Source organism: Nilaparvata lugens, chromosome 3 (genome assembly GCF_014356525.2).
Source record: "Nilaparvata lugens isolate BPH chromosome 3, ASM1435652v1, whole genome shotgun sequence".
Taxonomy (NCBI): domain Eukaryota; kingdom Metazoa; phylum Arthropoda; class Insecta; order Hemiptera; family Delphacidae; genus Nilaparvata; species Nilaparvata lugens.
In genome coordinates this window covers 38,844,811-38,861,292 of record NC_052506.1, presented here as the reverse complement: position 1 = coordinate 38,861,292, position 16,482 = coordinate 38,844,811, and the positions used below count along the sequence as shown (strand labels likewise).

The following is a 16,482-nucleotide window of genomic DNA, read 5'->3' as shown; positions in this document are numbered from 1 at the left end:
GATTTATTATTTATCATAATTGTGTTTAGGTAAACACTTTATGCGAGGATAAAAGCGATTACTGACAAGGGAGAGTATTTGAACTATGATATAATTATTTGTTGGAGAGAAACGTGTGCTATCCTAATGATGACTTTAGACTCGTCTTTGTCGTTCGGTGCATTATCAAAAGCGTAGTCTTATTTGGTGACAGCTCAACCTCAAATGCTAGTAATATTTGTCATAGAGAGGCGGATTCATTTTTTATCAGTCTTTTTTTGTTTGGACCTTTGGATCTTTGAACTTCTCAAAGTTATAAAGGTACTGAGCGACAAAAAATAAATTTACTATCCATGTAACATTGATTTAGTGCTTTGCTGGATTGCCACTGACAAACTTCAAGGATTTCCTTATTTTTTGGTGAGTTTCAATTTGAAAGTTTCTGTTACATCCAATCATTTTTTATAAAGATAAGACCAATAAAATGATCGGGGGATTTGAAGGGTCTGTCAGTTAACATTCACTGAAAATAGTACCTACTCTTCATGATAACACCGCTTACATCAGCGGTTCATATTAATTTCAAGGCAATATCAAAGACATTGAAATTTGAATAACTATTAGTAATTCAAAATTATGGAATCTTTACTGTTGAAAGTTTGTAAATAATATTAAAAATCATAATTAATGAGAGTTAATGTAAAGCTAATATGTTTACATGAATGGAGGATGATAAAAGTTGCATGGAGATCTTCAAACCAGTGCAATCAATTTCATTAGAGAATACAGTAGCATTTATTTCGTTTTTAATAGGTCCTGTAATATTTTTTAGAAAATATGGAATATAATGTATTAGTAAATCCCTATATTCTCTATATTACCACGTATTTCAACTTCTGTCCCAGCGGTATCCAATCTTATATTATCTTCCAAACCCTTACAATATTTTGAATTTAAATGGATTCTCAAGAGAAACTCAAATAGCTCGATATTGGTGAGATGGAGCCCAATAAGTTTAATTACCTCCGCAAATTATTATTATATGTTCTACATTACTATTGTGCTGTGCCATTGATAAGTTAACAATATAATTACGGTATCTCAATTGTTATTTATAAATATGGTCTAATTCATATCCAACAGTCAAAAATAGAAGTTTGTCAGTATAACACACTATTTAACCAAAATTTTTCTTAGCTGAAGTGCGTGAAATAAAAATCGAGCAAGTATGATTCAGCTAAAGTAGCTTCAGGGAGAAGTCCCCTAGACACCCTCTCTAATCACTCCGGTTACAAATAACGCCGCGCCCCCACGAAATAAACTGGCTGAATCATTGTAAATTGACTTGGAAATATTATCTAGCCAGTATTTATACTCATAGCCTCAATGAAAAAAAAACCTAGCGCTCTTCAAGTATCAATCATAATATTCAGTAATAAAATTATGAATACGTTAGTAAAAAACAATCTCATGAAAGTATTGCGAGATTATAATAGCCATATAATCAATTCATCAACACATCTATTTATGCTGTTTATCTATGGAATGATTTATTGATCGGATTTCTTTTTTGTTGGTACGGTATAGTTAAAAATTCATATTTTTCAAGACGTATTTCTGCGTTAATTGTTCTGTTTCTACGTTAATGATTTACGTATTTATTGAGTAGCCTATTATAAGATTATGAGATGATTGCCAAAGCTATCATAAAAAAAATATATTATAAAGAACGGAGCCGGCGTCTACATGTACTCCTAAATGTTTGTGTACTCTACTCATTTAGGGTAGGTACCGTACACGTAAGGATACAAGTACCGTACTGTACAAGAAATAAGAAATTACCTATTGATACGTTTCTTCAATAGGCTACTCGTTACTGGTAACTTTCCAGGGTGTAGAATTGCCTATCACATCTGATTTCAGGATATAGGCGACTTATTTCAAAAAGCTTAATGTTGTTAATCCTAGGGGAAGATATTAAAAAAAGATCTACAGTTTATAATAAATTTGAGTGAGTTTTGATGATATGCTTTGATTAAGCATGAATATGAAATGAAAGAATGGAAATGTACGTTTTAAGAATGATTAATACTGTATTAGGAAAAGTTGTGATAAATTATGAATATTAAAAGTGAAATATTTAGGTAGCGTTACCAATGCTTTTTTTATGCGATCGCGGACGATGGCCGTTGAAGAATATAGGTTCACCTACTTCAGGTTCATCGGTTCACACTTTCTCGAAAGAATAGAGTGGCAACGCATAACCAAAACGTACTTTAGCTGTGTTTTCGTTTATGGGACACAACACAAACACCGTGGAATAATATATTTGGTTTTTATGGGAGAGTTCATACTTTTATGTCCAGTCAAATGTAAGTTAATTTTTTAGAAAACAGTCCTGAAAGAATGTTTATTGATAGTTCTATATGTATTTTGGGGCGTTGAACTCAAATCTAAAATTTGCTTACACGCTAGGGGGCGGCTTTACCCCTGAAAAACCCTAGATTCTGGGACTTTTTTCAAATTTTCCATTTTATTTCGAAAGCCTCAAGTGTTTCGAAGAAATGCATTCTCTACAAAATTAAAGACAACAAAATTCCTAATAAATTGTGTGGTGGCGCAGAATTCCACCATTTCTGGTTTTACAGCTACACATGTTAAAAAAGGGTATTATTCAAGGGTTTTTTTTCAAAATTATCTAAACCTACCGCTTCCACCCTATTTAGAGTACTTTTCAGTAATGATGAAAATCACATATTGTGTGATTACAATAATTGTGTAAGAACAATAAAATCTCAACAAGATTCCTTAGGAATTCTCAAATTTAGTATAATGGGAGGGGAAATACACCCAAAAATAGATAGCTATGTCCTACAGCCAAAATACCAATTTTTCATTGTAATACCTTTACAAGGCCTTTCTAACCAAAGAATTCATATTTCGGCTGATATCATTCTAGGACGGTTATGTTCTATCAGAATCACCCTTTAGATGCATTTGATTTACTCGAGAGGCACGCATAAGGATACTTCAAGGATCAAAATCTCAAACACTCATAGCTTTTGACACAATGATCGGATCTTCTCGTGCCATAGCTCATTCATCTCAGCATGTCAAGGCGGTTCAAAATCATGTATCATAAGTTAAATTAGATTGAAAAATGGAAAATTCCTCCGTATACTAATATTTTTATACTCAAAGAATGGATTATTTCCATATTCAAAGCTGTCAATTTTGTGAATTACAAAAAAAATAAAAATTTAGTGATGGCTTTAGAGAAGTTTTCCTCTTTTCACTCCCATAAACGATAATTTCGATCTCAATTCCATTCAAAAGTTACAATCGATAAAAAAGTGGTGATTTCCATTTTTTCGCGATTTTGCTGTTACCCAATCAAGTGTTTCTAAAACGATTCTGATATTATGATCAAAGCTTGCGATTGGTTTTAAATTAAAGTAAAATGCATGCTATATAAGCTGAGTTGCCTCGAATCCATCATGAATTACTGTGCAATATCAAAAAAACTGCCGATACTGTGGAAATGAGAAAATATCGCCAATTTCTTGATTCTTTGAACAATCGAATCTATCTTACGAAAATAATTTTCCTCACATGAAAGAGGTATTCTGTTCTACAATAATTCAAGACCAACTACCAATTGGTATCATATCGGGTTAGGCCTACTGAGATATAAAGCTTTGAATATAGAATTTGGCCATTTTTTGTGTATGGAAATATGGGCTAAAGTGGACTCAAGGATGAATTTTCCATTTTTTTGATCATATTCCAGTTATGATACACGATTTTGAACCGTCTTGACGAGCTGAGAAGAATGAGCTATAGTACGAGAAGATCCGATCATTGCGTTAAAGTTATGAGTGTCTAAAATTTAGATCCAAAAAGTGTCCTTATGCGTGTGCCTCTCTACTAAATTAAGTGCATCTAACGGGTGATTCTGATAGAACATAACCCTTGTAGAATGATATCTGCCGAAATATGGCTTATTTGTTAGAAAGGCCTTGAAAAGGTATTACAATATGAAAATTGGTTTTTTGACTCAAGGACATGGCTTTCTGGGTTTCTGGGCATTTTTTGTATATTCCCCCATAAGTCAAATTCGGTTGAATAATAGAAAATTCATTCTTGAGTGTACTTCAACCAGTATTTCAATACACAGAAAATGTCCAATTTCTATATTCAAAGCTGCTATATTCGGTATATAGGCTAACCAATCTTGAGACAATATACAATAGGCCTATTGAGATAGAATTCGAATTTCCTAGTCTATCCTCTATCGTAAAAATCTATCTGAGTATATTTAGAATCTCATCTCATTTCTATCTGCTAAATAATGAATTATTATGTTAATAATAAACGATCACGTGGTCTATGAATGGAAATTGTGTATAATGAAGCTGTAGTACATTGACAAATTGAAACTATTACAATTTTGATAGGGTACGTTAAAAGCTGAAAATTTACTAATTTATCGATTGGATACGTCAGATCTAACAAGGACAGCCCATAAATCTGTTTTTTCTCAAAATAGAGTTCAATTGTGCACAATACATAACACATACAGCTCTATGACACCAACTGAGAAATTATCTTATCACAAACGAATTGATAGATGAAAACACACTGTATCCTCGTGCTGAAGAAGTGTAATTGATTCTTGTTCAAATTTAATGCTTGATTGAGAAATATTAGGCTACTGATAAACAGTACAAAATACATTTAGGGTTGAGCATAAGATAAAAATCAACATTATTTATAGAGCAGTAATAATATTGTACCATAACTTATTATCATACTCAATTTATAATTTCAATGAACGTTTGATGATTTATCAATTTTTAGACATTAAACCCTTATATCAAGTAAGCCTATCACTGTATTTAAATTTAAACACGTGTTAGAGCTGAGAACATGAATATTGTTAAAGACTCTGAGATAAAGTTGCATAAAGAATTTCAAGACCTGTAGGCAACTAGGAACTTGGGTATTGTGTGGTGACGCAGAATGAAATGTTTGTGTAAAACACACAAAACACAATCGTTAGCAAACAAAATCAGTGTGCGACCATTTTTATTATTGTGTTGAACTTGGTGTCATGCTACTTAGATTGGTTGTACTAAGGGTTCAAGACTTACGGTACGAACAGTCCTCGGAAATTAGTTGTTGGTATGTCGAAGTCGAAAGAATGATCTATCAATATTGAAGAGAAGGCAGATTATTCTCGAAGTATTAAATTCCTTATATTGGAACAGTACAAGAAACTATCTATGCCTTCTTTAGCGGTTTCAATGCAAAAGTTTCAATAAATAATTCTAGTATCTTTATAAAAAGTACCTCAGGCCGGTATCAAAAGGTAGCACGAAAATATATCTCATGGTATAGGGCGTTTATGCTCCAAATTTCAAGCCAATTTTTTGTTTGCTGAAGCCGATTAATGCCGACTATTTTCGATTATTATTACTGTCTTGGAACAGTGAAAGTGTATGAAACTACCAGTTCCACATAGCTTCACGAAAAAGAACCACAAGGACTATTGGCTTGAGCAAACAGTGAAATTCAGTAGCATAGCTAGGATTTTGAAATGGGGGGTTGACCTGCAATGATTTTGGGCCCCCTATATACTTCACCTATTGGAATTTGATGAGGGAATGGGTTTTGTGCATCTTTTTATGGATCTTGGGGGGGAGGTGGTTGTAACCTGGAAACCTCCCTTTGCTATGCCATTGTTGAAATTTGGAACACAAACGCACTGGGATGCTCATGCTATCATTTCTCTATTCGGAAACATATTGGGTTTTTATTAGTGAATATTGGAGATTGAACTCGAATTATAATATTAATATTTTTAATTATTGTGAATGATGTCACGAAAAAATCAGCTATCATAGTCCTCTCTCTGACAAACATCTATTTGATATTTTTTCATTGCAAAGCCCTGTTCTCCCTTATCTAACATTTCGAAATTTATTGAAAAAGAAACTGAAAAATAAATATTGAAAAATAAATCTGGAAATGTTAGATAAGGAGCTAAAACTCCATCATGTGTGCTTCCGAAAATTTAAAAAATCTTCTCCTCTTCAACGTCTGCCTACAGCGAATACCTCTCAGATGAATCCTGAAAAAACATTGACGCGTTTCTGTAGTTTTCCCAGAAAAACTCCATTGTTAACAGAAAAATTGAAACTCATTATCTTTTGTTATCAAGACGAAACAGTATATCTGATTTTAAAACTTCCACCATATTATTATGATGATTCACCAAGTCGAATATAAGTACTTGAGTGCTTGAAGAAATTATGAAAGTATTGGTTGAAATAGATTTATAATAGTTCTCAGAAATAAGGACCAATAGTTCAAATTTATCTAACAGATATGAGCTAGTAACGGATAGTAAACAATGACTTGTAACAAAGGAATATGGATTTACATGATTAGACCTAATAAGTCTTTGTTAAGCGATTTAGCAATAATTCGTTAAACTTTTTATCAATTTGGAAATGAAATAATATATACCAGGAATTACAAGATCATGTATTCAAATCATGAAGGGAAGATTATTGTTTTCGGATCAGTGCATACCGTGCTCCGTGAAATAAGAAAGATTCTAGTATCAATTATCATTATTAATTTCATCTCAATATTATTGCAACTTTTGCGGCATGTATGAATGGAAATGCTTGCTCTGTTTCCCTGAATAGGATATAAGTTTATCAAAGCTTTTCGGACTCGAATCCCAAAAGTGATAGGCCTGATTTCCAGTTATTATTTATGTCTCCCTTTCCTGGATCGCAATTTGAATTTAGTTGAAATTTAGCTATGGTTATACACTTATCTTGGCGAGCTGAACAAAAAAAAAGCTTCTATCGAATTTTCTGTGCGAGGCTGATTTAAATGTGTCGAAAAAAATTGGGGGGTTCTAGGGGTGCCAGGGGGATAAAATTTTCGTGATTTGGACTTTTCCCCATAGCCTCCAGTATGTTCTCTAACTGATTTTGAGGTGGGTCTTCCGAGACAATCAGCCGTATTAGCTGTGAATTTTTTGCCATTTGCAGCTTTTATAATAAATATTATATCAATACAAAGTAATTACAATATTACCAAGTAACCACTAACTACAATGAATCATGCAAAAAAATAAATATCTAATCTGTGGAGCGGAGGATTTTGAAAAAAGATAAAAATAAAAATCAAAGGATCAGGAAAATAATATAGTAATTTTAGAGATAAGAACATTGAGCTTTTCGAGGATTGAAAAAAAATAATTGTAGAGATGTAGAAATCAATCGCTCTACTGATAATCACTCAAAATCTAGTAAGGAATATGTGAATGAGCGACGTAGAGCATTAATAAGACAGATTGTCAAATTCTCAACAGTTCTAAGCATAGAAAGTCCTGAGAATGCGTCGTAATATGTATTCATCGTCAATTTGACCAATGACTACATATTATATTTTATATAAAATATTCCCATAAACAGAAACAAAGTTTTTTCTACCAATGTCATAAAAAATATGAGAAGTTTAAGAATTATGAAACTGTGATCGGTGGAAAAATAGAGTTATGAACTACAGGCCTATTGGATGTATGTTGATCTCCGATGACCTTTGCAGCAGTAACAGTTGAAGAGACCTCTATGATTTATTAGGTATTCTCCAACTTCAAGTAGTGTTATCAGTTGGTTTCCGTTTCGACCAATTAAAATTTAATCTTGACATAGTCTCAGCAATTCGAGAATAAGGATGAGTTATATAATATTATGTCGGTCAATATGAAGTCTACGATAGCTAAGAGAAAAATAGTATATTAAGTACCCTGAAATGGAGCATACCTCATGTACGGTATCAGTGGAGTTCAGCTTTTTTCAGAGTTTACCGATCATAAAATTGCTCTACGTATTCAGAAAATAAATTCAAGTTATTTTTGATTGAAGTAAGATTGGCTTAATATGTAGAACAATGTTTTGTGAACAAGTAGAGAGGTAGTTTGTGAAGAAATTTATCAGTGATGGAAAAAGGTACTTTCAAAAGTTGAAAAATGATTCTACAAAATTGGCATATATCTTGCAACAATGACGAGTACCATATTCCTTATCCATGTCTATTATATTGTGTATACTCAATTATTGGCCAAATGCAATCGCAATCGCAACCGGAAAAAAATCATCATTAAGGCTCAACTTATTTCGTAGATTGTACAAATTAACTCGAGCTAGTATGAATGATGAGCTTTTGTATGAATGAGACCAGCTATAGAAAATGATAGCACATTGGCCCTGAGAAATCTTGTACCTACTGTAGGTACTTTAACCTTTCATTGAAACGTTGAGATGCTTATATGGATACTGTTTTAACATCTCCGTAAGTAGTTAGAGTATGCATAAAGCATGAACAATGAATTTGTGACTTATTTTTTTTGTTCGTTATTTTCACACCTGAGTCACAAAGTTTGATGAATTTTTCCTTAAAAGGCTGTGCAAAGGCTACAAATGAACTTTCTACTGGTGATATTTTTCAAAGTTTTTCGATTTGTATATCATCAAGCTATCAAAATGAAAAAGTTTTCTCAGGAAAACATTTTTTCCAATCATTACTTTTTGAGATATGAGCACCTAAAGTTTAAATTTTTGGGACAGAACATTTCAAATTCGGTAATAGATAAATTCATGAGATTTAGAGGATAAATTCTTCATGATATTGTTGATTAAATAAAACAAAAATTTTCTGAAAATATTAATTTTTGAGAAAGTTATTCAATTTACCAAAAATGACCAAATAGCTCAACTAAAAGTTACAGTATGCAACTTGTATAAGTGCGATCTCCAAGATTCCAACTGAGTTTTAGAATCGTAGGGTAACGCGACGGAAAACTAAAACCTTGAATAAACTAAGACAGAGGACGCTGAAGATCGCTTGCAATTGGCTGCAGAGGAGTATGCGGACTTACTCTGGCACCTCAGCTGTACAACCTATACAAAATGCAAGGTTGAAGTTGATACATAATGTGTTTGGAAAACAGCTTGCAGTTGATACATAATGAGTTTGTATAACAGCTTGAATTTGATACATAATGAGCTTGTATAACAGCTTAAAGTTGATACATAATGAGTTTGTATAGCAGCTTCAATCAGCGATTAATTAGCCATATTTCTTGTGGGACTAATTCTATAATGAAAATTCTTTATCCAGGAAAGACACTATTGTGTAGATTCAATTCAATCGTGATCGATGGGTTTGCGAGCAAACTAAACACTTTACGAGCTAGAATCTAGTGACTGCAACTAGTCATTAGAACTATCTATTCTAATAAGTTTATACAGCTGAATCGAATTCTAGCATTTGCTTGAAAAATACTTGGAATTCGGCAATTGCTAGCTTTTATTCAATCGACCTATTATTCCACTTGGTTAGCGCATGGTAGTGTGATGAGGTCATTCTGTAAGTCATGAGGTCATTTAGGTAAGCCAATGTTGTAAAATTGATAAGCAGTGAGAGTACCGTATTATTTATATTACACTTTTGTAAATCAGCTCGAAATTTTGAATTACAGTACTCGAATAATTCGACGAAACATTTGACTAGAATATTGAACATACCGTAATAAATAGACAACTTCACTATCATTTCAGACTATTATTTACGAATCGTTTGAAATAACAATAATGTTCTATTTTGATAAAGATTGGTTAAGCTCACTGCAGGTGAGCCTATTTCCAATAACAAACCTGAACTCCATTGACAGGAACGGTGTTCGATGGCATTAAACAAAAATAATTGGGTTAAAGAGTAAAGGACTCTTTTATTGTCTATTGGAGTACCGGAGTTTACAAGCTCCTCAGTACTGGAGTTGTGGAGAATTAGTAAACTCTCCAGTACTGTCCTGTACTGTCTGGTACTCTCCAGTAGTCTCCAGTACCGGAGTACTAGAGTACTGTTTAACTCTCTACTACGTCAAGCCTTCTTTCTTCTAATAAGATAAACTTGTCGGCGAGAAACCCCTTGATTTGGACCTTCTATATGGCTTCGAATCGTTGTTGATGGTGATTCCTAATAAATAAATAAGATGATGAATATTTTTTCCGGATCTGTAACTGTATTTTTTAGAGCTGTTTTCCTTACAAGGCACTCATAGATGCGTGACTGATGCAATTGATCCATAACACGATGATAACGGGTCTGCTGATACACCCAAATTTATTCGAATTAGGCCTGTAATGTTTGTAAACCTACAGAGGATAAATTGAATATTTTGAGAATATCTATTATTTTATATGAAATTAAGTACATTCATCCGGCACACCACGTCAGATACCTCTACATAATTTTTCGCCATAAAGGAATGAAAATGAGGAGAGCTTCCAAACATATTTTCCTGCATCAAGCAATGTTCTTTCAACAATGTTCAAATTGTTCTATTTTTAATGCTATTGTTGTAAAAGCTATTGAAAGCCAAAGTGAGTGTTTTTTTAAGCCAATATTATTGTAGTGTATTATTATAAGCCAAGTGAGGTGAGTGTATTACTTTTGGAATTCAATAAACAATAGCATATTATTTTAGCGGAGAAAGTATAAAGTACAATTCCAGATTCAAATGAACAACATTTTGCTATAATTTTTCAAGTCCAAAATTCGAACTCTATTAAATAGTACGCTTCTGTGGAATGACGTTTTGTCCACTTTCCAATGATAACCTTTCCAAACTACCCTTATCAGCAAGTGAAACTAAACAATTTACAATAATACTCATCAGTGAATGCAATTATGGCTATCTGAAAGGCTTTTGTTCCCTAAAATTTGCACCGTTACCTTTTTTAATCAGAAAATGACGCATTGTAATTTATCACAAACTGAATAGGTCAAATTCCGTTTGTAAAGCATAGGCGAGTATGATTCAACATCCAATAGTTGATTCGCAAACAGAAGGAAGAGTTCAGAGATTTGTGACATTGAATTTGGTGTCATAGATAACTGAATTTGGATTGATTAAACTAGGAAATATGAGACTGAAATAGATTTGTTTTGTTTAGTTCATCAATGACATTTGTGGTTCACCAAAAATACCATTGTCTTATTTTGGGTCATGTTGTTTATTGAATCTTCCAAAACTCCCACATGAAACACCATACAGAATCAGAGTTGAGATACTAGTTCATTTTTTCTTTGATTCTATAAATAGATAGTAAACATGAAGGACCGCGCTCCCTAATATCAGGCACGTCTAGGCCGCGAAAGGAATTGAGGGTTCTAGAAAATTAATAAAAAACTTTATAAAGACAGTTCATGAAGACTTCAACCCTTGAAACTTCTCTTGTACCCATATATTGCACTCTGGTATGCTTCCTGCCCACCATACAACATTGATTGAATCCTGGCTAAATCTCGGTTCACATTGGAAATGGGGCCGTTTAATTTTCCCCTGAATGTGATGCCCTCATAAGCTCTACACTTGTTCATGGGTTATGGGTAAATAGAATAATTATTATAATAGGATCCGGTGAGAAGTAAAATTGTTCTACGAAATAAAATTCTAGAACAGGTATCCTATTTCAGCTATCTTGGCTGTGATATCTCTTATCAACATGATAAAGATGCTTGCACCAAGATGCATCGCTTCATTGTACAAAATATCTGTGGAACCATACATAGAACTCTTAAGAATAGTGCCAGCAAAGAAACAACAAAACAGGAATAAAGTTCTATAGAACAATTGCGGTTCCTACACTACTGTATGGTAGTGAAACTTGGGTACTATCCAAGCGCGATGAAAGCAGATTGCAAGCATCTGAAATGAGGTTTCTGCGTAGAACAGAAACCTCATGGGTGCAGTAGAGTTGACCGTTTCAGAAACACAGATATCAGAGCTCAGCTAAATATTTTTGCAATAAAAGATAAAATAAATGGGAGTAGGAATGATTGGTTCCAACATGTGAATAGAATGAGTGGAGACCGGATTCCTAAGCAATCTTCATTGTACAAACCAGTTGGGAAACGAGATAGAGGACGTCCAAGAAAAAGATGGTCCGATTATAAAGACTATGAGGTTCGGAACAGGCAATGATGCATTAACCAAGAAAGGAAGAAGAAGAAAAAGAAGAAGAAGAAGAAGAAGAAGAAGAAGAAGAAGAAGAAAGAAGAAGAAGAAGAAGAAAAAGAAGAATGTAATAATAGCTGCCATTATTTTTTGCCTAGGAGGGCGAATTTGGAGCTCAGCCCTCTCTTACACTGAACCCTTCAATACAATAATCACTTATAAAACTGAAGATTTAAGGAATCGCGGTGGCGGTAAGAGTGGGGAGAACCCATACATTCCGAACCGATAGTAGATATCGAATCATAGTCGATATTTTTTATTAGATTCTGGAAAGCGGTTTTTAGCTCATACTCACCAGCTTGGAGTCAAGTAAAACTACTAAATGATGGATAATAGAAACTCGACTAACCCACTCCTTATCAATAGCTGTACTAAGGTACATTACTACAGTATAGTGAGGTCAAAGTAATAATAGCAGTATTTTATCAACAATGATGCTGCCGCTATCCTTGTCTAAAGAAGATAGGGCTATCCTTTTCTACCTCCACAACCTTTCAACAATGTAGGAGTGATTAACATTATGATTTATCATTAATTAATTTGAAAAAAATATTTTATTGATGAATAAAATATGATTGATCACTTAGATGGGAATGAACAGTTGATATTTTATAAGATAATACTGTTATCAGTTATATTCTATAGAAGGCAGTGGCAAGGCAAGGGAGAATCGGCAACGCTGTTCTTTCTCCACTGCTATTATAACGTGGACCTCACTAGAGGGCACTGGACACAGTGCTGCTACACCCCAGGGGCCGTACAACCCAAAATACCCATTTCTGATCTCTCACATCAGCTGTGTGTAACAGAGGGTTAATTTGGAATGATAGGATTCTCTCTAGAATGGGGACAATAAGACAATAGACTACATATAGTTAATTTTAGTTTGTACGAGTTTTTTGGAGGCTGGTGCCGACATGAGCTACAGGCTTGTGCTTGGGTAATGAGAAGGATGGTAATGAGGGATGCATGGACTTACAGCTTCAGGTGGATTCCGAACTACCGGATACTGGAAGCTAATACAAGATATGATTAGTAGAACAGTATGTAAACTGAGTAGAATTCAACCATCACTTGCAATCTACATGATTAAATAAGGAGTTGACTTATTACATAAACATAAGCTTATTATCTTATAAAAGTGAGACTTAGGCTCAACTCACGTTTACGCGACACAGGTCGAGAAGAGACTCGACTCTAGTCGAGAGCATGTGTTTTCAAATGGTGACGTCGCAGAGACTAGAATCGACTAGTCTGTCAACATTTTTGGAAACACATGCTCTCGACTAGAGTCGAGTCTCTTCTCGACCTGAGTCGCGTAAGCGTGAGTTGAGCCTTAGTTTATTGAGAAATTGACAAATTCCAATATTTACTATTATTGAATCTCCTATTATGCAAGTTTAAAAAAAGTTATTCTCTCTTTCATGTTGCCCAATGCTAAAGTTTTCCCTTTAATAGACTATCTATTTTACTAATATGCTTGAAAGATGAAAAAATTAATAAACTTTATTAGTCAATAATATCATTGATTTATTTTTGAAATCTGCTACACAATGTCGTGACTTTGAACTTATTCGTTGATACTTTGGAACTGTACCCTTCAAAATTTTCACGTGACTTACTGTCAATGAACACTGATCTCTGGAGAGCATAACATAATTTTCAAAATAGTGATTAAGTTCCAAATACAAAAACATATTGGAAACAATAGTGTTGACAACTTCCTATGCATGATTGATAAGTACACCCACACTTTTGAACTTTTGTAAGTCATAAATTTATATTTGAAAACACTTATTGTACAAATTTGATTCCGATTTAAGTCCAATATTTAAATAGCTATTGTTGTTGTTTCTTGTTATTTACGAGGATTTCCGATATAGATAGTTTTTATCGTTTGTTTCTTCTTCACGCCTACAATATACTCTCTGATCTCGTGTCATCTTCTCCCATCATAATTCCCCCTCTTCTTCCCTCCCGCCATCCAATCATCATGTTCCACTCGTCTAATCTGTAGACAGTGCGACCATGAATAGTGACGAAATGTTTGTCCGTCGCTTATCTGAGCAAAGGTTCAAAGGTTGCACTGCAAAAGTGAGCAGGGTCGTAGAAAAACACAATTGTAAGCCACTGGATGGTTAGTTGGCATTCGGCACCGATCGAGGCATAAATATTGCTAACCGGACAAACGCCTGTCAGAGGTTAGACATCGCGAGGAAACGAATACTTCGAATTGGTTGATAGCGGAACTGTTACTTGAGTTTTCCGATTTTCACTAGTTATTGTCCGTTTTCCTGTTGGGTTGTTTTGCCTTGACGTGATTCGCTCTTTTAACCGACAATGTGCACCAAAACAATGTTGATCCGCGTTCCAGGAGAGTCGGAGAGCCACACTTCAGCGCCGCAGATGGAGCAAATCGACCGCCGGTTCCGGCTGGAGAATGAGCCGATCACCGCCGACACCAAACTCATTGCCGAGAGGGAGCTGCGTGAAACCGACGAACGCGCCAATCAGGCCATCAACGAACTCAGGACTATGCTCAGAGGTAGGTGCCGACAAACTCACATTTTATTGTACTCACAAATTTTCGGCTTCATTTTAAAATAATCCATCTCTCCCGCTCATATTTCAAATTATTATTGTTATGGAAACGTTGAAATTAATCAATTAAATTGGAGATTATTTTTTTATTATTCAATAAAAGTAATAAAAATATACAAAAAGGTATCAAGAAAAAAAATAGAAATCTTTCATAATACGACTAGGTATATTGAATCCTATTGATTTTGTTATTTGAAAATAACTAATTCTTGCGGAAGGTGGTGATGCCTCCACAGGTGGAGCAGAGAATGAAATGAACATTCATTTAATGTATTATATGCATTATAATTGAACCACATGCAGTAACACTGCCTACAAGCAGTTTGTTACTAGCTACTTGTTCTAGTTTACTAGTTACTAGCCACAATTAGTTCGCTACTAAGCAGCTAGTTAGGCCAGCATTTTATTTCCACAAGTATTTTTCACTTGTAAGTAATTTGCAGTAAACTCTGAGATTTGAGACAAATAGAACATTTATTTGTTATTTGATGATATAAGAGTTATGTGAATGGTGACTCATCAGAGAACAAAAATGTATCACATTCTCTAAGCCAACGCATCTTAAGATGATGCTTATTTCAGATAACTATGAAAACGTTCTGTCATTTTATAAATAAACTCAATAATAATCAAATTATCTACCACATGTTCCTTAATCCATGTGAAACTAAAGGATTCAATGAAATTTTATATGAACTACTGTAAAAAACAACAAGTAAGAATTATCCCTATCATAATAACATATTCTCATGAAGTAATTTTAATGGTATATTGTTGAAATTTTTGCTATTCAATTTAAAAGGGATAGATTTAGCCCTTTATACAGTGAATTTTATGAGTAGGCCCTATTTATTGAAGAGCAATGAGCACCAACATTACGTTTTCTGTAGGCATAATCAGAAATATTTATTAATTCACTATCAGAAACCCATCATAACAATGGACCAATGTATGTCATACATTTTAGGATCTTCCCACTTTTCCACTACTCTGCACTACGATTGGTCCATCGTTTCCATTACTGCTACTCCAATAAGGCTGAATCTTTTGTTTGAAAAACTCATCAAGTTTCTTAGTGCAATACTACTGTATAGCCTACCTACTATACAAAATATACAATAGCCTTAGCTCAGGCAACAATGATTAAAAGCTTCAACTCAACAAGGCTTATGAAAAATACGGTATCTACCTACTATTTGGTACCAATTATTATTAACTTTATTCCTTCCGAAAATTCGGTAACGTATTATTCATATTTCAATAAACTGTTGGGAGAATTGATTCAAAGTATGAAAAATGTAAGTTATCTCTTCAGGATTTGCACTATCAAAAGTGTCTGAAACCTCAGAAATTGTTTGCTTCATGGAATTGGAAATTCAAAAGATAGACATAATGATTCATTACATTATCCCGAGATAAAGATGTGACTGGACTTTGTCTCCATTATTTATTATACAGACGATAATTTTAGACTCCTAAATTGGTTATCAAATTTTGACATTATTTTCCATGATTAATGTGGTGAGAGGTCTTATTTCTCAGCAAGCCCTCACGTGGAAAATTTGAACGTGGGCTATATTATTTCTTATTACACGGCTCAATATCTATGACCCACAACCCACAATATACGGAATCAAATACAATAATATTAGAGTACAATCTTGATCTGGAACTGCTTTGACGTATTACCCAATGATAACACTACGTGTTTACGCCTTTCCAACATATTTATCATCATAATTTAGAAATTCAAAGAGCAGAAGAAATGATAATAATCATCTGATTATTTGACTCTT

At 33.9% G+C, this 16,482-nt stretch overlaps 1 protein-coding gene across 2 annotated transcripts in view; it reads left to right on the top strand.

Annotated features, from left to right (window-relative positions):
* The first annotated feature begins 65 nt into the window (after window positions 1-65).
* The window catches only part of LOC111044732 (retinaldehyde-binding protein 1), a 29,679-nt gene continuing 13,262 nt past the window's right edge, over window positions 66-16,482 (top strand). Inside the window, exons 1-2 of one of the 2 annotated variants that reach the window (XM_039423748.1) lie at window positions 66-399; window positions 14,460-14,630. In XM_039423748.1, the coding sequence (XP_039279682.1) occupies window positions 14,492-14,630 (139 nt within the window). In that variant the 5' untranslated portion in view covers window positions 66-399; window positions 14,460-14,491. Of the gene's footprint in view, window positions 400-14,185; window positions 14,631-16,482 lie in introns of those variants that run through there. The other variant, XM_022329947.2, reaches the window with a different exon arrangement.